This window comes from Monomorium pharaonis, chromosome 9 (assembly GCF_013373865.1).
Source record: "Monomorium pharaonis isolate MP-MQ-018 chromosome 9, ASM1337386v2, whole genome shotgun sequence".
In the NCBI taxonomy this organism is placed as follows: domain Eukaryota; kingdom Metazoa; phylum Arthropoda; class Insecta; order Hymenoptera; family Formicidae; genus Monomorium; species Monomorium pharaonis.
In genome coordinates this window covers 19,715,269-19,737,797 of record NC_050475.1, presented here as the reverse complement: position 1 = coordinate 19,737,797, position 22,529 = coordinate 19,715,269, and the positions used below count along the sequence as shown (strand labels likewise).

General features: G+C 36.9%; 2 protein-coding genes across 9 annotated transcripts in view; one reads left to right on the top strand and one right to left on the bottom strand.

Annotated features, from left to right (window-relative positions):
- Nucleotides 1-14,907, top strand: part of LOC105838590 (pleckstrin homology domain-containing family G member 5) — a 149,592-nt gene extending 134,685 nt beyond the window's left edge. For all 7 annotated transcript variants that reach the window (XM_036292321.1, XM_028193356.2, XM_028193359.2 and 4 more), the window contains 13 exons: nucleotides 1,122-1,198; nucleotides 5,831-6,110; nucleotides 6,787-6,932; nucleotides 7,789-8,100; nucleotides 8,529-8,678; nucleotides 8,930-9,196; nucleotides 9,561-9,776; nucleotides 10,151-10,368; nucleotides 10,458-10,634; nucleotides 10,852-11,054; nucleotides 11,630-11,859; nucleotides 11,974-12,259; nucleotides 12,379-14,907. In XM_036292321.1, coding sequence (XP_036148214.1) covers nucleotides 1,122-1,198; nucleotides 5,831-6,110; nucleotides 6,787-6,932; nucleotides 7,789-8,100; nucleotides 8,529-8,678; nucleotides 8,930-9,196; nucleotides 9,561-9,776; nucleotides 10,151-10,368; nucleotides 10,458-10,634; nucleotides 10,852-11,054; nucleotides 11,630-11,859; nucleotides 11,974-11,979 — 2,282 coding nt within the window. In that variant the 3' untranslated portion in view covers nucleotides 11,980-12,259; nucleotides 12,379-14,907. The remainder of the gene's footprint in view (nucleotides 1-1,121; nucleotides 1,199-5,830; nucleotides 6,111-6,786; nucleotides 6,933-7,788; nucleotides 8,101-8,528; nucleotides 8,679-8,929; nucleotides 9,197-9,560; nucleotides 9,777-10,150; nucleotides 10,369-10,457; nucleotides 10,635-10,851; nucleotides 11,055-11,629; nucleotides 11,860-11,973; nucleotides 12,260-12,378) is intronic.
- Nucleotides 14,908-15,097: 190 nt separating this feature from the next.
- On the bottom strand, nucleotides 15,098-21,927 carry LOC105838591 (leucine-zipper-like transcriptional regulator 1). 2 transcript variants are annotated; one of them, XM_036292325.1, is made up of 11 exons: nucleotides 21,292-21,927; nucleotides 20,344-20,652; nucleotides 20,121-20,235; nucleotides 19,513-19,679; nucleotides 19,209-19,410; nucleotides 18,548-18,901; nucleotides 17,958-18,399; nucleotides 17,710-17,888; nucleotides 17,280-17,564; nucleotides 17,010-17,192; nucleotides 15,098-16,867 (listed from the first exon to the last, which is right to left on the bottom strand). In XM_036292325.1, exons 2-10 carry the CDS (start codon nucleotides 20,580-20,582, stop codon nucleotides 17,073-17,075), a joined length of 2,103 nt encoding a protein of 700 aa, XP_036148218.1. In that variant the 5' UTR covers nucleotides 20,583-20,652; nucleotides 21,292-21,927; the 3' UTR covers nucleotides 15,098-16,867; nucleotides 17,010-17,072. The 2 variants fall into 2 exon arrangements, with proteins under 2 accessions (XP_036148218.1, XP_012539725.1); XM_012684271.3 differs by having other exon boundaries at nucleotides 21,088-21,926.
- Nucleotides 21,928-22,529: the final 602 nt, after the last annotated feature.

Below are 22,529 nucleotides of genomic sequence, written 5' to 3'. Positions count from 1 at the left end.
ACATGTAACAGACCGCAATTAAAGCGCTGCTGTATCTATATTACACCGCGAATGCATATACACGAGAGTTATGTTCTAAAATTACTTTCTACAACGTAACTGAATTTCCAGTTTGAGCGAATAATTTCATTTATAATAATTTATTCATATGAAAAAAGAAACGCGCAAAATATACACAGGAAAATGATAATTGTGATAAAATAACTCGAAACTTAAAGCTTCCATATAAAAGGGAGTAAGCTTCAGAAATGAACTTTCCACATGACTTGATTATGTTTAAATAATTGTACATGTTCCTTGCCTTTTAATTTTTATTGTCACGGAGCGGTGAGTTTTTAATATGGACAATGGACGAGTGTAAGTGGTCCACTTATTTCCGGATAATGGTAGAATTAATGCTGACAGCGATTTTCGTAATGCGTTTGATCCTTTGATCCCTTTGCGCGCGGAAAAGGCAAAGTTCTGACGCGGGCAGCGGACTATCGTAGAAAAGCTCTCAAAATGTAAAATTGGACCGCCCTCCGGGCACGTACGATTTAACAACTTTCCCGCGATTTTCTCGTGTATTACAGAAATGTTACGCGCGCCGATAGCAAAGCCGATTTGATCGCGTGCCTCGCGGATGTTTAAATATAGAGGGAATTCAATGCACGCTGAAAATAACATTTGCAGCGTCAATTGAAAGGATTTCTTACATGTTTTACGTTATATTTGCCAAGTAATATCGCTAAATTAAAATATTTATTGAAATAATCGTTAAAATTTTTACTGTGTTATAAATTTTTAGCATCTTCAAAGTGTTTATTGTGTAAATATGGAAATATTTTAAAGACTTACATAAAAAGTAAAAACAATATTTGAACTTGTTTAATTCTTATGTGATTGGTGGTTGTTGTTCATTGTTTGAATGTTTGATTGTTATTTTTGGTTTTCTGTTTGATTCTTGCCACAATAAAATAACTCTTGATCGAAAATTATCTGTCGGCATAATTCAATTTTTGAAAAAAGTGGACTTATTTGATTTATATAAAAAACCCTTCAATTACGACAATTGCCTGTCAGATCGAAAAAAAAAGTTCTTAATAATTGCAACTTTAAATATTTTTGCTTTCTCGTTTCAGTTAAGGACGAAAAACTGAATTCTCGAACGCCGAGCCAAAGAGGAAATCAGAACGTGCTGCTACGGAAAGCCAGCGGGGTAAGTAGCTCACTTCCGCCCAAGTAATACCCCAAATTAAGTTTTACGACAACAAAATGAAATTAAATAGAACGTCCCCCCGAAAATAAATCTCCAATTAACTCGGTTTCATTCGCGATGGAATCTCGCGGGATTAGAGGGGTGAATTTAATTCGCGGGGCGCCGCGTGGGTTTTGCGATGTCACATTAGCGTGAAAGGATGATGTGTTACACGTGTTGTTCGCAAAGGGGGTATCGACGTGTATCGGGGAGGGGGGAGGGCTCGACATATCATCATTCGTCAAGCGCGAACATCTTTGTGTATCTTGTCCCGATGTTTCCTCTCGACGGCTCTCTCACGAGATGAAGCGAGCGTTTTAGCATTTCGCGAACAATAATGGTTGTAGACCCTTTTGCAAGCCTTGACCCGCTGACAGGGTGGCAACAATACGGACGGGCTGACAAAGACAAATCGCAAAACGATTCGCCGAGCGCAAACAAAGCGAAGCGCGACGGCGCATCATCAGTTTAACATTGTCGATACTCGCGAAAGCGAGTACTTTCCCGCGAGAAATTGAGAATTTTAACGAGGGCACATCAAGCTTGAGGAACGCAATCACGCAATTAATAATTGAAATGTTATTTTAATTTATATATAATTACTTACACTACTCACATCTATCAAAATGTAAATAGAGTGCTATACAGAAGTGTTAAAAAATTTGTGGTAAATTTAATATGTATTTTAAATGTCAAATATTTAACATGTCTCAAACGATTCACTCAAATTTTCATGTTTAACTCATTATGAATATCTTAAAAGATGACAAATATTGTTAAAATAAACTATTATTAAAAAATAACATTTTAGCACAATGTAGGAATAGAAATGTGACATTTTCTCAGTAAAATTAACATTTATAATATGACACGTACGTTTTATTTACGTAGATACGTAGATTACGTCGTAAAATTTACATTTTAAAACTGCATTATTTTTATGTTAATTGTTTATTTCAAATTGTGCAACTTTAACACTAATTGTAAGTCAAATCAATTTGACGTGAAATATTTAAATAACACAATTATATTATGCAAAATTAATTCGGATATGTTAAAGATTCAGCGTACAAATTTTAACAAGGACCGACTTTAACATAGGTAAATATAAAGGTCCATGGATAAGAATTGAGAATACCAAATAGACCAAAATATTTTCTGTATACATCAAAAAAGGTTATTTATTCACATGATCCACAATATAAATTGTGAGATTTCTGTTGATATATTACTAATTTTTCCTGTGTAGGACATTTGCTATTGTCTTAGTCTATTGCTGTCGTGGTCGTGTCCGAGTGCTAGTATCGCGGTTACCATTGTCTTCGGCGAACGCTTCGCTATTGTCCGAGCGACAAATAGGCGCACAACTGCAAGGTAAACGCAGCTGCGCCCCATTCGTGCCGGATGCGGATTAAATCCGCTCGATCAGCAATATAATCCGTCGGATGCTCGCGCCGCGCCGAATTCAATATGGCACCGTCCAAGCACGAATAAAGCCGACGAATTTCGATCCCAACAAGTGCCAAAGACGGGCGTCAGTAGAACAAACGTATATTTGGTCGTCCGGCACACCGTCGACCGTCCATCCATTTCCCGTATGCGGTTTCCGCCACATACGATTACACGTACAATTAAATTTAGATTTTGTATTCGTAATTTTCGATTTTCTTAAAATTAAATCACGACACCGTGTGTATGTATGTGTGCGGGTTGCCTATGTATGAGATTAAATCTAATTGAATTTTAATTTAATGAAATTAAATTTCTTTAGAATTATGAGAAAAAGAGCGGTTCTAAGAAACACTTTGCATTTTGTTTTATTTTTAATTTTATTTGATTCTCGCGTCGGCGAAAATTTCAGTCCTTTCCGTAGTCGACGTCGAGCCGGGTTCGGTTTACAGATATTTTTCGGTGTGACAAATGCGGCGCGCGCATTAAAAGCACGGTAGACTGCAATAAAGATCCGTTATCGCCGTCGTTATTACGGTGTGCAGTCCCCATCGATGAAATCTGCCCGCATTTTGCGTCACGTGGAAACGAGCAGGCAAAGCGTCGATTACGCTACATTAACACGTACATACATCGTGTCGCATTTACGCCCCGGGGTGACAGAGAAGACTTTTATTGTCGTGCAGTGAATTTCTCGTCCCTTTTTCTCCCCTCTTCCCAGTTTGCAATAATAACTCGCTTGTCTTTATACCAATGGTAATAATACGATTGAAGTCATTTACATTGTTCATTCGACAATTTAAAAGTAAAAAAAGCAAGCGTGAAAGTACAATTTACTTTATGACCGCTCTTTATGAACTCGAGAATATGGGTGTTGTACGTAAATTTTACGTGCAACCCTCGCATGTTCCACTCCTTTCATCTGTCGTAATCCGCCCTTGTGAGCGCCATTTCTGCGCGCTAGACTGTGCCCGGTTATCCCACTGGTCAGCAGAAGGCCTAATAATCTTTTAGGCCTGAGACGCATGTTAAAGTTAAGAATTAAGTTATCTGTATTTATTGTGTTTTGTTATAGAAAATTTTGTATTATATTAATTGTACTAATAATTATAAAAATGGTCTATCAAACATCTAAGAAAATATATTTATTCCATATTTTGTGTTGCATTTTAATGTCTACATTTAAATTAATATAATAATTTTTTTTAAATTCTTTTACTTAGAACACTTATATCATTATTAAGAGTGGCCTCTTCCGTAACGTAAAATTCGGACGTAAAAATTTATTTAAATTAAATTGGTATTGTATATCGTTCAACAACGACACCATTCTCTAGAGTTAAGGGAAAAACGTGTAGCTCAAGTAAATTGTAGAATTGATGATAAATTGAATAATTATTCTGTTGAAAGCGCGGCTTTCCGCGTGACTCACCGGGAAGAAAGGAGAATGGAGAGAGCGAATAAGATGCTAAGTGTAAAATTGATTGGCGCCGTCGGGGAAGAATAAACGCGTAAGGCGGAATATTTTGCGTTTTCCTTCGCGTGTTACGCATGCAAGCGTAACGAGAACGATTTGTCGCGACGACGACGGCAACGCTGGCGGTGACGACGGCGGTGCAACGACGATGCAAGGATAACGTTAATAAAATGCGGGGGGTTCCTCTTAACGGGTCGGGCCCGGCGTGTGTTGGGCGCGATACATTATTCATGACGGACACCAACACATCACACACTCGATAGCGGATTACACGGCGCGATAACTCGACGAGCAATTTCTAGAATGTTGCCTTCGCACTGAGGTGCCTTCAGTACCTTGATGTACGATCGCGGCATAATCACTTGACGAAGCGGGCGAATTTCCGTTTTGAAAGTCCTAATAATTTGCGCTGATAATTTCTCGTGACAGGACAGGATGTTTCGTCGCAAATATGTAATAAAAATGTTGAAAATGTATTTAGTAGAAGCAGATAATATGAAATATGGAATGTGGAATGGCAGAATACGGAGTACCCGTTTTTGAGCCAGCATTGTCCAACATAAATATGTGTATTAAGATTAAAAATAATAATAAACTTAATGAAATTATATACTAACTAGCTATGCCCTGCCACGCGTTGCTGTGGCTCTCTATTCTTATGCTACGTTTTTTGTTTTTTTTTTCAAATTTTCTTTGCTTTCGTTGTTTAACTTTCAAGAGTTTTGCTTTATTGTTGCTCTTTTTATTTTATTTTTGAATAAGCATTTATCTATCTTTAATAAATCTAATATTCATTTATTCACGTACTTCTAACTTTTTTTTCTAAAAGCTGCCATGGATTTAGAAATCCATTCAAAAGACTGTTTTAAATAAGTTCCTTTTTTTCAATAAAATAAAAGCCATCTTTATTTTTCTTATTACCTTAATTTAAACACAATATATTCTTCGCCTCTCCCGGTCTCTCCCCGTCTCTCCCGGTCTCTACCCGTCTCTCCCGGTCTCTCCCCGTCTCTCCCAGTCTCTCCCCGTCTCTCCCTATCTCTACCCGTCTCTCCCCGTCTCAATGTGTCAAAATTTCAATAATATTAATGAAAAACTATTTTTTACACTTAAATTATGGTCATCATTTTTGACCAGTAATAAATCTAATATTCATTTATTCACGTACTTCTAACTAAATTCAATACAACGTTGTGTCAAAATTACAAAAAAATATCATTAAAAAAATATTGTTTAAAATTAAATTATGGCCATCATTTTTGAAATACCAAGTATATCCAAAATCAGACCCCATAACAACACTCACGGTTACGAATGCAACGTTGTGTCAAAATTTCAAAGCAATCGGTGAAAAACTTACGGAGATCTTAGATGACGAACAAACATTTACATTTTTATTTATATAGATTTAAGAAATGTGTTGTATTTGTGGTTATAATTGCATAATAAAGTAATTATATAGAATATCTTTTCTAGTAATTATTACTATAATATTGGTGATAATAATCATATGCTATATTTATATTTAGTATATTTTTTCGCAAATACCACATATTTTTTTATCAGTGTATGAAGAAGACTAGATTCCTTTTTATGCTTTTTTCTGCGTAAGACCTTTCAATTTTAGATTCCAATTAACTAAAGACGGACTATCTTTTCTTCGACAGAACTATCGAAGTCGAAGCGGTCGTTTCTTCAGCGTATCCACCGAGGACACGAATGTCGACCTCGAGGTCGGCGTCTGCACAACGCTCTCTTCCGGTCGGAGTTCCGCCGGAACCACGGGAGGACTCAAGGCCAGTAAACAGCGATGGAGCGGGTTCTTTACCAACACCAAAGGTATCAAAATGGACCTGTTAACCACCCAACTGGACGAGTACAATAAGCACGGCGTGCCGAAACTCGCAAACGTTCATTCGCAGTGCGACGTGACGATCAACGAGGAAGGTACGATTCCTGCGATTTCCCTTTTTCTCTTTCTCTCCTCAACGAGTGTCTCTCGAGAGACAGAGAGAGGCTCGTAAATCCTGGGAATTTCCGATGACCCGTGTTAACGTAGACACACTCTTCCCTAGGAAAACACCTTTGTCTCTACGGAAGAACGCTTTAAATTCTCTTCTCCTCTGTCGTCAACTGTCCCTCTCCCCCCAGCTCGTTAAATCGGCAAACGAAATCGGTAAAGTTTGAGGATCCCTTTAATGACCGCTTTTAGAGTAACAATTACGTTGCCTCTCGCGTCTTGTTCCTCTTTTCCCCTTAACCCTCGGAGAGACCTTTAATCCACGTTCTGTCGTTCAAGTGCGAAAGCGCCGCGATTGTTTGAGTCGGGGAGGAGATTAATTCTAAGGTACCGAGGTACAAGTAGCCGATAATGTTGTAATTTAAATTACTAATAGCGTCGCGCGCTTACAGCATCGAAAATCGATGGCGACGTGTTCTTATCTTAAATAAAATAGCTTGCTACACTATTTTCCGCAGGAAAATATAATTTAAAGGACATATTTTTTTGTTCGCTTTCCTTATGCGGTCGTCAGGAAAATCGCTTTTTATTACATATTATCCAAAAAATAAACTTCATAATTTGCCACAGTCGCAACCATATATTATTCTGCCGCTCTTTCAGCTCTCTACAATTTGGAGGGTGATTGGCGCGACATCGTCGAGAATTCGCAGATGCTCTCGGAAAAACAGGCCCAGCAGCAAACCGCGCTCTGGGAACTGGCGGAGACCGAGGTGGCTTATATTAAGACGTTAAAGGTTGTGACCGATGTAAGTACAGGACTGACATACTTTCAACGTGAAAAAACGTAGACTTATCAAGGAAGTTCTCCAGGTTAAAAAAAGTTACGTGGAATTTACTCATATATATCTTTTTTTAACGCTTTGGCATACCTTTTTTAAATTGATAAATAATGAATAAAGCTTAAGCGACAGAAACGCATAAAAGTGTATAATTTATTATTTAAAAGTTTTTTTTATAATATTAATAAATAATAATATGAAAAAATTAAAAATTGTTTATAATAATTGTTTAATCATTGATGTAACAACAAGCGATATTTTAACTAATATCATTTTTCAAGAGAATTGTACAATTCATCACATTTATATTCTTACACGAAAATGATACGGTGTAAAACTTTATTTTAATTCTAAAATAGAGTTCTCTTCAAAATTCTCTTCAAAAATTTCAAAATTGATTGACGGATAATCAATCAAAGGCTTCTTTAAGCTTTTTATTTAAAAATTCTGTTTTTTATAAATATAAGTTTTTAATATTTTTTTTTAATTTTAATTTTTTGTATTTTGTTTGCGATTAAATTAAAATTTCTTTTTTTATAACTTATTTTTAATGCTGTTTTAGAAGAAAGTTTAAAGAAAAACTATAATCAACAAATTTGTAAAATTTTAGGATATATTAATCAAACTTATTCTTAAGATTTGATCAAATTTTTATATTATGTAAAAAGACTAGAGAACTTAATCTGATCGAGATGATAAAACTGCTTGGCGTATCTATCACATATCTTGAAAGTATAACGAACGTTTGGGAGAATGAGATCTCATTAGGAAATCAGGATTCTTGATCTTTCCTCAAAGTGATGATCATCGTCTCCGTTCGCAGCTCTTCATGGCATGTCTCTGCAGCCTGCAGGCCTCGAATATCCTGATCGAGGTCGACAGACTGAAACTCTTCAACAATATACCTGATATCTACGCTGCCAATCGCTACTTCTGGACCGAGTATTTGCTTGCGATGGTGAACGCGTCGAGATCGAGCGGCCAGTCGCTCGATCCCGGTCATCTTCTGGTGGGCTTTGAAACTTTTGAGCAGATATTCGCACCTTACACGAGATACTGCGCCGAGCAGAGCAAGTGTCAGCAATATTGTAAGGATCGGCTGAATGATAATCAGCTTTTCACGGCGTATCTGGTGGTATGTACACGCTGTTAATCCCTTGCCTCCGTGGCTCGGCTTCGCGGAATCAACTATTAATCTCATCGCTAATTTCGGCTAATCGATTCCGGAATTAAAGTTAGCTTTCATGGAGTTAGCTGATTTTAATAATTAAAAAGTGATTAGGCGTTTCAAAGAATTTATCATCTAAAGCGATAAGAAATAGATAAACTCTGTGGATTTGTTTAAATGGAAAGATCTTCTGAGTTAATATTCTTTAAAGCTTATCTTATTGATGATATGTAAAATAATGATATGAAAAATACGTAAAATAATAATTTCTTGATATTTTTAACTTTTAACATTTGATCTTATAAGTTTCATAAGAAGAAAGTTAAGTAGAAAAATTGAGAAAATATAAAATGTATTAGGAATTAGGGGTAGCTACACTTCGATTGTCATTACAGTGGTGCGAAACGCAGAAGGATTGCAATCGACTGAAACTTATGGACATACTAGTGATGCCGATGCAGAGACTTACCAGATATTCGCTTTTACTCAAGGCCGTTTATAAGAACACCGAGAACGAGGAGCAACGCGCGGAATTAATACACATGGTGAATTTTACGCTTTACCTTTCTCTCAATTTCTAAATCAATTTATGAAAGGGATGCGAAGCGAAGAAGGGTGGAATGTTTATGATGAGCTCAGCTTCCTTATAAGTAGAAACTAGAGTAAATTCTGTAAGTTACGAGCTCTGTTTGCTCTTGCTTGAAAATTCTTCGTAAATAGAAATTACGAGAGAAAGAAAATACGCGCGGAAGTGAAGGTAGTTGTTTACATCTGTTCGGATTCATTTCGTGTTCAGATCAAATCCGTGGACGGTTTTGTGGCGTCCGTGAATGCGGCGCTAAGAAGAAACGAGGAGGCTGCTCAGTTGGAGCACGCGGCCTCGCGTTTGGAATGCTACGACGTCGTGGAAACCAAAGGACTTGACGAGGAAGTAGAGAAACTGATAAGATTGTACAGCAACCTCGATATTACTACGGCGCCGATGCCCGGTTGTCCGAAGGACAGCTTGAGAACTCTTCTTCGAGAGGGAGACTTGAAGCTAAGAGACGCTTCTACCAGTAAGGTAGGTCGATAATGGAATGTTAACTTACTTACTATCGGAAACTACACGAGGAATATATAGTATAATCAAATATACATGACTTTTGACAATAATTTTTTAAAAATTCCGGGAAAAAATGATTTATACACATGTAATTATATATATTTATATTATAATGATTATATATGAACTACTTTCCAGAATGATTTAAATGAATTAGAAATAATTTTGCTACACAATTTAGATTTATTTTGCGAAATAGCTGATTTAAATTTTCCTGATTTTTTATTTTTGTACTTGAAAAACAAGCAGAGACTTAATCAGATCGTTTAACTGAAACAGTTCTTAGAGAGCTAGGTACAGTTTGCTAATTGTCCTCTTTTAGATGGAGGTGCACGTACTATTGTTGACCGACATGCTGCTGATTTGTAAGCCGTCGACGAAGAAAATGTTAAAGATCATTAGGCAGCCATACGTCGTCGACCGCATACGGATACACGAGGTCAAGGAGCCGTCCAGTCTGGGATTGGTTTATCTTAACGAGTACGGAACAGTCTCGGCCGCTTTAATCCTCAGCGCCGGTGACCCGAAACTAGCTAAGGTAACTTGACAAACAGCCACCGCGAATTACGACGAGTTTCGCAGGACTGATTTCAGCGTCCCGATTTAGATTCCGTCCCGTAGTTCGTATCTCTGCCAACGACGGCATTTACTAGTTGCTTAATTAACAGCTAAATTCGCGTTCTCCACCTCTCTTCAAATCATACACGCGATACACAAAATTGGTTAAATTACAGCGGAGCGTAGTTTAATTGATAAAAGTGACACGATAATTAATCGACTTCGGCGAAATCTTAATTTAATAGATCTCAATTTAATAAAAGATCCTCGAGGGCGTAAAATCTTTATGCTTATTTAAGTGAAAATGTTATTTGTGATGAATTGTCAATTGTTAATGACACCACTGTATTTCAGTCGTGGATGGAATCCTTGAAACAGGCCCAGCAGCAATTCGTATCGATGAAAGTTCCGTCGCTCGGTGAGCCTGTGATGAATCTGGCGACTGTCAGCAGGCAGCCGAGCACATTGGGCGATGGCGATTTCGAAGTGGAGGAGTATGACAACACCTTCCCAAGAACTCCGCGCGGCAGTAGCAGGGCCTCGCATGTCAGTAGTCTCGCTCATAGTCACAGGTACGTTTATCAACATAGAAAAAAATGTACACGCTGAAAATAATGTTATTTATGTATGTGCGACATAATGAGACTTCCGTTGTCTTCAGTGGTAGCATGGAGATGGAAGGTGCTTCTCCGGGCAGCAGCAGTTTCCTACCGAGCTACAACCCTAGTAGGAACGTCAGCGTGGATACAAACGAACAACCACGAGCATCAAGCTCACTGTCGTCGGAGGAAGGCGGCGAATCTAGCTCCGGACACAATCATCGATCTGTGCACATGAGGTGAGAACATACGCATGATCGATTCAACGACCTCACGATGACTAATGTTCAATAGGCATCAATAATAGCATAACTTTAATGTTGTAATTTCGCACTTAATAATATAGATATAATATAACACATGTTGTACGTAACAATTATTGAATACGAACAATTGTTGAATGTTTACTGAGTGAACGTTAACGTTATTAAAACTAATTTGCAAACTCATCATCAGGCGCTCGCTGATGAATAAATCACCAACGCCGAATACGCTGAGCGTCCAGGTGCCATACTCAAGTCTGGGTCAATCGCTGCCTAATTTAACGCTGGCCACCTCGCCGCAAACTTCCACCGTGTCGCCGACGCCGCCAAACTCACTGCTGATCGTGCCGCAGATGACCAAGAGCAAGGACACGCTGCTTTCACCAGGACAACGAGGTAGCAATTACCGACGCGGATCTCTCCGCCCTATGTTTGTCGCGTACTTACCAAGGTCGAAGTCTTTCGACGAGGCCTCTTTCTCACGCGACGTAGTAGATGTACGCAGATTAGATCATAACGTGTAAATTATTATCACAAGTACGGATCGCCAAACGCTTCTCTATTTTCAAAACTATTTTAATACCGTTTGCTTATTAGAAATAGTGGAATTATCCATCCAAGGCGCAGGCACAAAAAAAATGTAACATTAAGGTTGTAATGTAGCTTGTAGTGTGTAGATTTTATTGAATACAAAATATCGACACGCACGATAACTCGATAGAGCTGTTTTAAATGCAGATATCATGCTTAAGAACTTCAAGCTAGTATGAATAAAAATTTATATTTTGTCTTCTTGAAAAGAGAAAGCATGAGAGAATCTTTCCTAGAATTTTGTTCAGTATCCGTCCTATATTCGCAACTTGAATTTGATGCATCTCATACATGAAATTCAAAAAATATTTACTTGTAAACACGAAAGACACGATATTTGTTAAGCGGTTATTATTTACGTATTTATCATATGTCACTAGGTATCTCCTACCCACCACCATCGCCGCCGCGAGGTGCTCTCAGGCGGGGGTTCGCACTACCGCAATCCCGAAATCCGCCTTTGATGAAAACTAGGCACGTGAACGCGTCTCTAACACAACCGACGCAAGTAACTCTGGGGAGTTCCGACACTGAAGTTATCGAGGAGAGACGAAGGAGGCTAGATCCTTCGCAAAGAGTACCGTCAACGAGCAGCATCATCGAGGAAAAGGTAATTTTTTTAAGAAATAACAATTTATCAAATATATTAGTTTCTATTGTTTTCTGTCTGAATCTGATATTTTTTTTAACGTTTGTCAATAATCAATGGATCGTTTACTTGTAGAAATGACTAGCGAATTGACCTGACAAAAGAATTTCCCGAACGTTTGGTATAGACCACACCGTCGACATGGATGTACGTGATATGTAAAGGTTCGACGTGATATGTAATAATGCTCGATGTGGATGTACGTGATATGTAATGCTCGACGAGATGCATTCTTCTCTCTATGTGTGTGAGTGCTGCATACACTTTCACGCAGGAAATTCGAGGAGCATTGAGGATTGATTGTCTCGCACTCTTTGAAAACTCTTAGAAACAAAACGAGTCAAACAATACTTTACAATCGGTAAGATCGTAAAAGAACTAACTGTAACTAATTAATTTTACAATTAACTTTTCTGTCTACTATAAAATAACACTAAGTAAGAACAAAAATGTCTATTCGTTGTTTTGCACATTTTTTAGATTGGGGCCATTTGACAACGTGTGAAGTTTGTACCACGACCGTATCACTACTTTTATCTCGTTATCTCCTTGTAATTCGTAGATGTCTCTTTGTAATAATTAAATCGAGTCCGAATTGTCCGCAATTAATATCGCATCGCAACATTGGATTACCGCGTGTGGTATTAAGTACAGACTTTGACTTGGACTTTTAAGTCGACGAACAAAAAGGCCTACTTAGAGTAATTACATTAAGATTACATAGTAAATAGTAGGGCCGCAGCTAGCATATAAGACGCCTTTGTAAAAGAGTTCATTTAGGCGCCTTACGGTAGAACAAAAATGTTTAAAGGATCGAAGAATTGAAAATTGATCTTGAGCTTGAAAACTGAGAATGCGCAAGAGTACAAGTTGGCGTCTATCCTTTCCTTTTCCCAATATCGGGCACAATGCCCACCAAACGACCAAAAAAAAGAAGATCTTGAGTACAATTGCCTTGTTCAGGCATCATGCCTTAATGAGGAATATAGGAGCATAGGAAGACATCGAAACCAAAATGACAGGTTTTAAAGTGCTGCGCGTTTATTCTAAAGAAAGGTGAATCAATTTGACGCTCGGTGCGATACGCAATCGACATCGCGCAAGTAAGACATCGAAATTATGGGAATGACCGTTCTATTTGGCTAATATATTGACTTTGCCTAAAAACTAATTTTATCCTCCGTTCAATTATTCCATTACAAAAAATGATTAACTATATAAACGAGTAACTTTATTAATGCATTTTGAACATGATCGAAGATTATGAAAGACATATCGCAAAATGTCTTCTACTCATTTTACTTTTCGTTTACTTTGCGCTATTTCCTGGTGTGTTGCTCTGTAAAATTGTTATTAAATAATAGAATAATGACGTAACGATTCATTTAATGTCATATGGCATCGTTGAAGCTTGAATTATAACAGATCTTTTACCCTTAATAAAGAAAAAAAATTAAAATACATCAATTTAAACAATTACTTTAAATATAGTTTAATTCTCTCTTACATTCGTTACATTTTTACAAATTATTTTAAAGTTTTTTCTTTGACATTTTTCCCATTTATACAGCATTCTTGCGCGGCGATCATGATAGATGTTAGAACTTATGATTTAATAGATGGGAAATAATAAACATCTCTAGAGATCTAAAAGAAAGATCGTAACAGATGACTGGACGGAATTTATTCCTACGGGGCGTAAAATAAATATAAGAGAAACTGAAATACGCGTTATATTAAGCGGATATCTCGCGAAGAGATGTATGTCAAGAGATACGCATCGTCTAAGAACAATAGCAGTGTACAACAATCAATTGCGTTTCAATCAAAATGGGAATAACAGTCGCTTTGTCCTTTCCACTTGACTAATACTCCCCTTGCCCTCTACCAATTTTACGTTCCGTTCAGCTATCTCGTTACTTCTTTGGGAAAAGATTCAATGGTTGTGTCGAGGTATTTGTGTGTCGTCAACGTATGTGGTCGAAGATTGTGAAAAGAAACGGATCATAAATATTGTGCTGACTTCCTGATAAAAACGCGCTTTAGCATTTTGGCAAGCGGGAGGACAAAGTACACAAAAAAAAATGAACACAAGAGTGAGATGTTTATTTTCAAGCACAAATTCGATTTGACGACATGTCACACTCCAGAATGAAAAATCAGTATGATTAATCACTCTGAACGAGATGTTACCAAATTGAATTTTCTACACTCAAAAAAGAACTGTTTAATTTTAAGATTTAAAATGTTTTCTATCTCCATTTTTCAAAAATAAAATGTTAGAAAATTTTGTTTTAAACGGTGTTCAGATTTAAAATATTGAAACTTTTTAAACTTTAACAGCTGTAAAGCATTTTAGCATTTTAGTATTTTAAATTTAATACAAATGTGCGATTCAAAGTTTTTTAATACCAAATCGAATTAAATTTTTATTTCTTTATTTAAATTCGAATCGAACCAAATCGGCAAAATTTTCTCCGAATTAAATTGTTAAAACTTAATTAGTAACATAATTATTAAGTTGAATATAAATACATAAAAAATATGATTTTATTATATATATATATATATATGAGTCATGTTAAAACAGTTTGTACATCTCTAAAATCTAAACATTCAAAAACTAAAACATTTTTAAGTATGTATTTCAAAATCAAAGACAAAAATATTTTAATATCTTAAAAATAAACACTCCTTTTTTAAATATATTCAGAATAAATTACCTGCCTAGAAATATATAACATTAGGTGCAATAAAAATGTCACACCTGTCTAGAGATAATATTATGTAGAAGAGAAAAATAGAGAGAAAAAGAGAAAACAGAGATACAGGGAAAGAAAAAGAGCAATGTGATTTTATATGAACTCCTGTTCGGTTCCTCTCGTTCCCTCGATTCGTATTGTTTGCTCTTATAAACATAAAGCATTAATTATCTTCTTCCATGAAAATACGAATCATATGTATGTACGATTATATTCGAAAATTAAAATATAATACATAATTTATTAATTGAGCATAGTTATTAATATCATCATCCACTTTCCACCATTTTCGCAAAGCTCTTGATTTAAGTTTTTAAGTGATACTTGGTTTATCGCATATACTGATACCATGGTCTTCTATAACTTTGCAAATTTTAAATCACAATTATCGTTCGTCAACGGAGCTAGCAGTAGTAGATTGAAAAATAAAAAAAAAATTTGCAGGTATAATTTAATTTATTATATTACATTCGATGAAAATATAGGCGCCTTTTACAGTTTAATTTGACTCACATTGACGTATATCTAAATTTAATTAATCGTCTATATCCTTATTTTAATTGTAGATATTTCTTATATCAGCAACTCTGAAATAGCTTGAAAATATGTTTATCTTCAACAACATGTGATATTTAGTTTTGCCAGTTATTCCAATTTCTCACCTGCATAAGATAAAATTATTTATATTACTATTTATATCCGTTGTTTAGCTCATAAAAATATTTCTGTCTCATATATAATTACAAAAAGATCGACGATTAAGAGGTACGACGGAACTGTACGGTTGCGATTACACGTAGATATGTCGTAACAATATTTTCTTTAGCACAAATAGATATTTTATGTATATTTTACAGATTTTTCAACATGTATAATAACATAGAAACATATAGGCTTATTATAATTATCACAATGAGATACCATTGAAAACTGGTCTGTTATGAGAGTTTATGTTGCTTAAAAAATTCGCGCTGTGTATCATAAAATATCGGAACTATAAATTGTAAAATTATAATAGTACCTTACGGATTTGAGCGTACAGATGTTTATATCAAACGATCGAACAATTAGTAATAGTAGTTTTACACACATTTATCAACATTTTCCAATTTCCTTCCGAATTGGAAACAGGCCGATTGAGAAAGATTAATAAGTCATAAAAATTCAATATTGTCTTAACAGAATTCTCAATGATATCTCATATATTAGCTAAATGCTATAATATATCACAAAACTCGAGTATAAAAGCATACGCAACAAAAAGCACAGAGATTAAAAATTCTGCAATCACATGAGTGGCCAAACTTTAGGCTAAACTTTAAAAATCGAAATAAAAAATCGTATATATTCTAGTTGCTTAGCTTTCACGTACATTTCTATCGAAATACCATTTTCTGTCATTTATATCCAAATTTCACAACATTCTGTATAAAATAAATAATATAATTGATATAACAATTGCTAATTGTACACACACGTAATAACGTACGTCATTACCGGAAGTAACATTGATATATCTACCCTGGTGAAAATTTTTCTTAAAATTCTATGTAAATTCCAAAATATTCTAAGATTTCTAAAACTGTATATCTATAGTTTCCAAAGAAAACTTGTAAAATCTGAAAAGATTTTAAAATACTTTTTTTTAGAAATCTTCATAAATTTAAAATATGAAAAATATTAGGACTTTTTCACCAGGGCACTTATGGAAAATGACCTTTGGCGCGTATCCATATCATGTCTAATGTTCTGTTATACGAAACGGACACTAGACTAATATTATACATCGACTCTCGCACAATTTTACATCATGCAACGAATATTTCTATGACATAGCTCAATGAAAGTCATCGCCGTTTCATTTAATATAAATATAATTCCTATCACGGAAATAACTTTTTAAGTCCAAGGTCTGAAAGAGCAACGACGGTGCGTCTCAACATGTTGCAACTGACGGAACAGCGACGAGTAATGGTAGACCATTGGTGTTGCCTCCTGTCATCCCCGCAACGAGACGACGTGACCGGGTGATTGGCGCTGCATGACGACGACTTGTCCTGAATAGAAACGGACGATGGAACCGTCGACAATGGCAGCAAAGTTTGTATGTCTGATGTCAGACAAGATTTAGCCGCGTGATCATGGTAACAATTACCGACGAACAGAATCGTTCGTCCTATGAGGATGAGATTCATCCGGCACAGTTCCTGAAACGAAGAAAAACTCATAAATTAACCTTTCTTGTTCAGTGTAACATTATAATAGTGTTACCCATAACTTTAAAGCTCCAAACAAAATCTAACAATATTGAGAGCAACATGAAAACTTTTTTAAGGTAATTGTATTCACCTGAAAACTGCACGGCGATGGTAAATCCCAGCTGCATGGACGACGATCTGAAGTAGAAATCCGTCAGCAATCGTTAGTCATATCCTGACACGTTCTTGCCTCGGTGCGCTCATCAGCTAAAGCATCGAGAATATCCAACAGGAGCTCACGACTTAATTGTCTTAATGTTGGAAGCCTGGCAACCTGAATAAAAGCGAAATTTTATGCATATAAATAATGTTGATATTTATATATATGTAGTATTTTTATAGAATCTATATATTTCTTTACCTTGCTAAAGTGATGAACTATCAAATTAAGAGCATACTTCTTCATGTCGGTAGCCTGCATCCTGTCGGCTGCTTCTAAAATCTGTATAACATTCTCAAAAGTGACATTCATCTCGAGATTCTGTTTGCAAAACGCCTGCAGCCGATTATTTCTGAAACCATAGAACCCTGGCGCAGTGAACAGGTACAGAGAATCCTCGGGTGGCATCGAGACGTCCGCGAAATAAATGTACCTCAGCAAAGACTGGAATGACTCTGACGACGGTATCATTTCGCCAATTTGTATCTGCGTAAAAGTTAATTCATTTTATAATTTTTATTGCATATGTAAAACTTTTATCTAAAATTTTATTAAAATATATCACTTGCAACAATTTTTTTCATTGAGAAGCACATACACTTGACGTTTCTTTTTACATAATTACACTTACGTTTACTATATTATTTTCAGGCATGTAGGATCGAAACATTGCCTCGAAGTAGCTGCATCGCGCCGCAAGGATCGCCTTATGCGCTGGTATCAACATACCGTTCAGTCTCAACGTGATGTCACAAAATTCCCGACCGACGCTCTTCAGAAACGCTTCCATGTCTTGCTCAAGGCTGGTTCCTAGCGAGCAAACTCTGCTACATAAGAGACTACTCAATGGTGCACGTGTATCACGCGCATGATACCTACCGGTGACAGATTCATATTCGTACTTGGTGAAGGTTCTGGCCTGCGGCATTTGCCGTCGCCTGATTATCTCCACCATCAGTGGCTGATCTAGAGTCTCGAACTCCTGGCTCATCACAATCAAATTGTAATTGTTTTCCTTAACGACAAAGCTAAGGCAAAACTCTTTTATAAAGTACAGCTTCAGGTGCACGGCGTTGCGCAACGCCTCCAGAACGTTCGCGTGGCTTATAGTCGCCTCGAGATAGTTGACGCACAGCTGCTCCAGGCGCTCCATATTGAACTGCACGGCAAGACGATACACATCCATCATGAGAAGTACAATGCGATTGCTCTGTGGATCCTCAACTTTGTCGTCTGGCCTCTTGGTGGGATCGATACGATCAGTGTAAATGTAGTTTAGTACCATTTTAAAGGCTTCTGGCACGGCATCTTTTAATCTCACCTGCAACAAATGATCAAATTGATAAAATAATCAACATGGTCAATAAATATATAAATAGGTTTTTACCTAGTGTATATCACTTTTTTTTATAAAGAAAGTAAGGTCATCATATAATTTTGATTTTTATTACAACTTTTAAATTATTTACCTCCAACGGCGGTAATTCGTTAGTTGGTACATTAACGTATTGTTGCTCCAAATACTTGTCCCGTTTCTCGCGAGCCTGCCGAATAAGCCCCCGGAGAAATTGCGAACGCGCTGCCACCATGGCTATATGCGCCGGGATCTTGGTCTCCAGGTCACCCACTATGAATTCCACGTCGCAGAAGAGACTCATGCTCAGCAGCCTGCCAAAATCATCATGCAACGTGCACTTCGGATACGATGAAAATTGGAAACGATACATTTCGGCGGAGCGTATATTGTTGTCCACGGTTCCCCCGAAAATGAACATCGCGTCACCGATTACAGCGGCGGCGTGGAAAAGTCGGCCAGGTGGTACCTGTGTTCGTACATAATACATTGTAAGAATGAAAATTATTTATTATATTTTTTCATAACGTGTATTATTGCGGAATCTATATCAAGCAGAGAGCAAGGAACAAATTTATTTTAATGAAAGAAAACAACATCGCGTAAATTTACATCAACAAATAATTCTATTTATTGAACCTCTTGCGACCAGTTGCATACATATTTAGAGAGTTAACAATTCGCCGAAAGACAACGGCTTGTTACACTCGTTTCCGTTCGTTATAAATAATCGGTCGTTTTCGCTAACTTGAATTTATCTTTGCAAGTCGTCCTACCTGACTATCTGTGGACGGTAAGATAACATTCCACGTTTGCGTGTCAAGATCGTAACAGTGAAGATCGTTGGACAGAGCCGAGTCGGCCGCGCCGCCGAAGACGTAAAGGTGACGATCGAAACTGACCATCGTGTGACCGTATCGTCGAGCGGGTGGTGCTGGAGCGCCACGTAATATATGTTCCGTTGATATGCGAGTCCATCTAGAAAATACAAAAGTACGATTAGAACGTGAATTAAATTCGCAGATTATAACCGTGATGTATAATACGATCGCAATGTACGTCGCACAACGCGAAATTTACCGCCTCTCCTTAAAGTGAAACTGGAAGAGACTGTTAGTTGTCCTAGCTCCGCTCTGACCGCTGAAAACGAACATCGATTCTCGGGCTACCGTGACGGGGAAATTGCAACACGTTGGTGGACGCTCGCCGAACTGAACGACCTCCTCCCACGCTTTAAAATCACCAGGCTAAATGGCACGGACATCAAGCGAGTAAAATTAAAATATTTTCGTAATAGAGAATTATACTAAGCTTGATCAGAAAGTTCTTCTTTTTCGAGAATAACATTCCGAATGCGGTATGAAATATTTAAGTACAAATCTGAACACTGTGCAATTTCATATAGTATTTTGTACATAATATTAGTATTTAATATGACATATTACATTATATATTCTTTTTCTTTTATCATCATAAATATAGGTGTTAAAAAGCGTGCTATGTTCAGAATTGTATTTATTGTGATATTACCTCTTCTAATACTTTTTCGAAATAAAATAAACCACAACTTTATAATTACACTAGAATTTTAATGTTTGATAAATAAAAATATATATTAAGAGTTCAAAATTGCAATATTGTATTCTCTTAATTTTGAAATATGTACATAAAATGCGCAAATTTCTTACCAATAATGATATCGTCCACATGTCGTTCAACCTGGCATTACCATCGTAACCCGCAAATATCCATAATTTATTATCATATACAGCAGCACCATGAGCAGACCTAGGCACAGGAGTCCTGTAAACACATCACAGTTGAATAAATTTGTTTTAAAAAATTTCTGGAATCAAAAATACAGTATTAGACATTGCATAAGAAAGATATTATAACACAGATGATACTTGCACTCCGATAAATCTCCACTCTATCCACTGGGCAGTCTGGAAGCGATACTCGAACAGATCGTTCTTGTTACTAAGATTGGAGTTAGAGTGTATGTCGCCTGTGTAACCGCCGAACACGAACATCGACGAGCCGTGGACTACGGCGGAGTGATGATAGCGTGGTGCAGGCGGAGTACCAGTCGCGAACGCCCTGCCCCAAGACTTCTCCTTCACATCGAAGCGTAGCAGATCGTTCAGCATCCTTTTGCCATTATCGCCTCCGAAAACGTAAATGGCATCCTTATATGCCACGATGGTATGTTTGCTGCGTCTGCAAGATAGAATGGACCTAATCAATTAGCTCTCACACTGTTGACAGGATCACTGCACTAGTTAACGGACAAATAAAAACAAAACTTAATATATTTTCAAGTAAAAAATAATATTTTAATCAAATCTATATGAAAATTAGAACTAAAAAATATCAATTAATTTGTAATTTATTATTTCAAAGTCTTGTTTGTATTTGTTTTGCAGTCATTTATTGATGATTGTTCAGCGACTGGTGCAGAGACTTTGTTTTTTCAAATCCACTTTCGGGAGTGCCGAAATAATTCACCTAAATATAATAAATGTTAAGTATAAATTGCATCGAGTAAATATTCGGTCGAACCGAATTGATGTGCACGTGGAGGCACGGCGAAGTGATGAATGGAGAGAGAAGCTCGCTTCGAGAGAGGCGAGCAGTGTAGGTGGACGTGCCTACCTGGCGCCGACGAACTCGTCGCATTCCGGCATGCGCTGCCACCGGTGCACCGTCTCAAACGGGCCGAAGTCCAGGGTCAGGCACTCGGCGGTCGCCACGTTGTCCATCTTCGTGCGGTCACGGACGCGTCGTTTCATTCAACTCGGCTGATGATACGGACCTTGCTTTACGGAGAGGGAAACAAAGAGAGAGAGAGACACACACCTTAACCTACGACGCTCCGTCGCGTCGGCATGTCATCCGCCTCCGCGCGCGCGGAGGAAGACGCGGTTGGGTTTCGCCGGCGAACAACGAGACTTCGCGCGCGCACCGCGAGAAAAGTTCTCACCGTCCAGGCACCGGGAAGTCTGGATGCTCAAGCCATCGCACGGTGCTCGACGCGCAAGATCGCTCCGCTTTCTCGGAGCGTGCACACGACAAACGTCAAAAACATGTGTGTGCCCCGTCCGTCCGCCGCACTAATACGCTGTGTAGATCGGAGCGGAATCAATAACCGTCGTCGATCCCTCTCTGTCGCTCCCTCCATTCGTCCCTCTCCCTCTCACTTGCTCTCTCGCCACTGTGACGTAAAAATACTACCCGCTCTCTCCCTTCCGCAGACTGCGCCACCGTGCACGTCGGCATCAATGAAAATTTGCATATAGCTACCGTGAATTATATATAAACTGCGAGAGATCATTGAGAGATTTGTGTGGGATCAAGTGTTGTGCGCGGCTCCACACAAAATCTTCGACTTTCTTTTTCCCTCTCTAAAAAATGTATTATAAAAATTATAAATAAAATTGACATAATTGATAAGTATAGTTTCCATGTTACATATTATAACTCTAGTAAAAAATTTTCTCACAATCTTTCATATAAATTTTAAAATTTTTCGAAACGTATTTGTACAATTTTATAAGTTTTTGAAAAATTTTTCGATTTTTTTAATATGAACACTTCATGTTGAGAAAATTTGCATCTTTTTTAGAGTGCTTCATGTACATGAATTCTGAAATATGCTAAGATTTCTTATTTTATAATTTTTAATAAAATCTTATAAAATCTGACGGCTTTTAACGTTTTTTTTAAATTGAAAATCTTTAAAAAAAAATCTTAAAATCATGCATAAGAGATAAGTTGCTTATGAGCGATAAATTTGACAGAAAAAAAAGAAATTACAATTTTGCAGCTTTTTAAATAAATCATATATATATATATATATATATATATATATATATATATATATTTCGTATATAATGTGCGGAACTACAAAGAATTCTTACATGTGCCAAAAGACAATGTAGTAAACACGATCAACAGATGTAAAATTATCTGTGGCATAAAAACTGTTTATTAAAAATTGCTTTCTCTCTCTCTGTATATATATTATATATGTATATATATTTATAAGTCTATTTTAGAATTATTTTTTAAATTCGATTTCGAAAAAGAGAAATGGA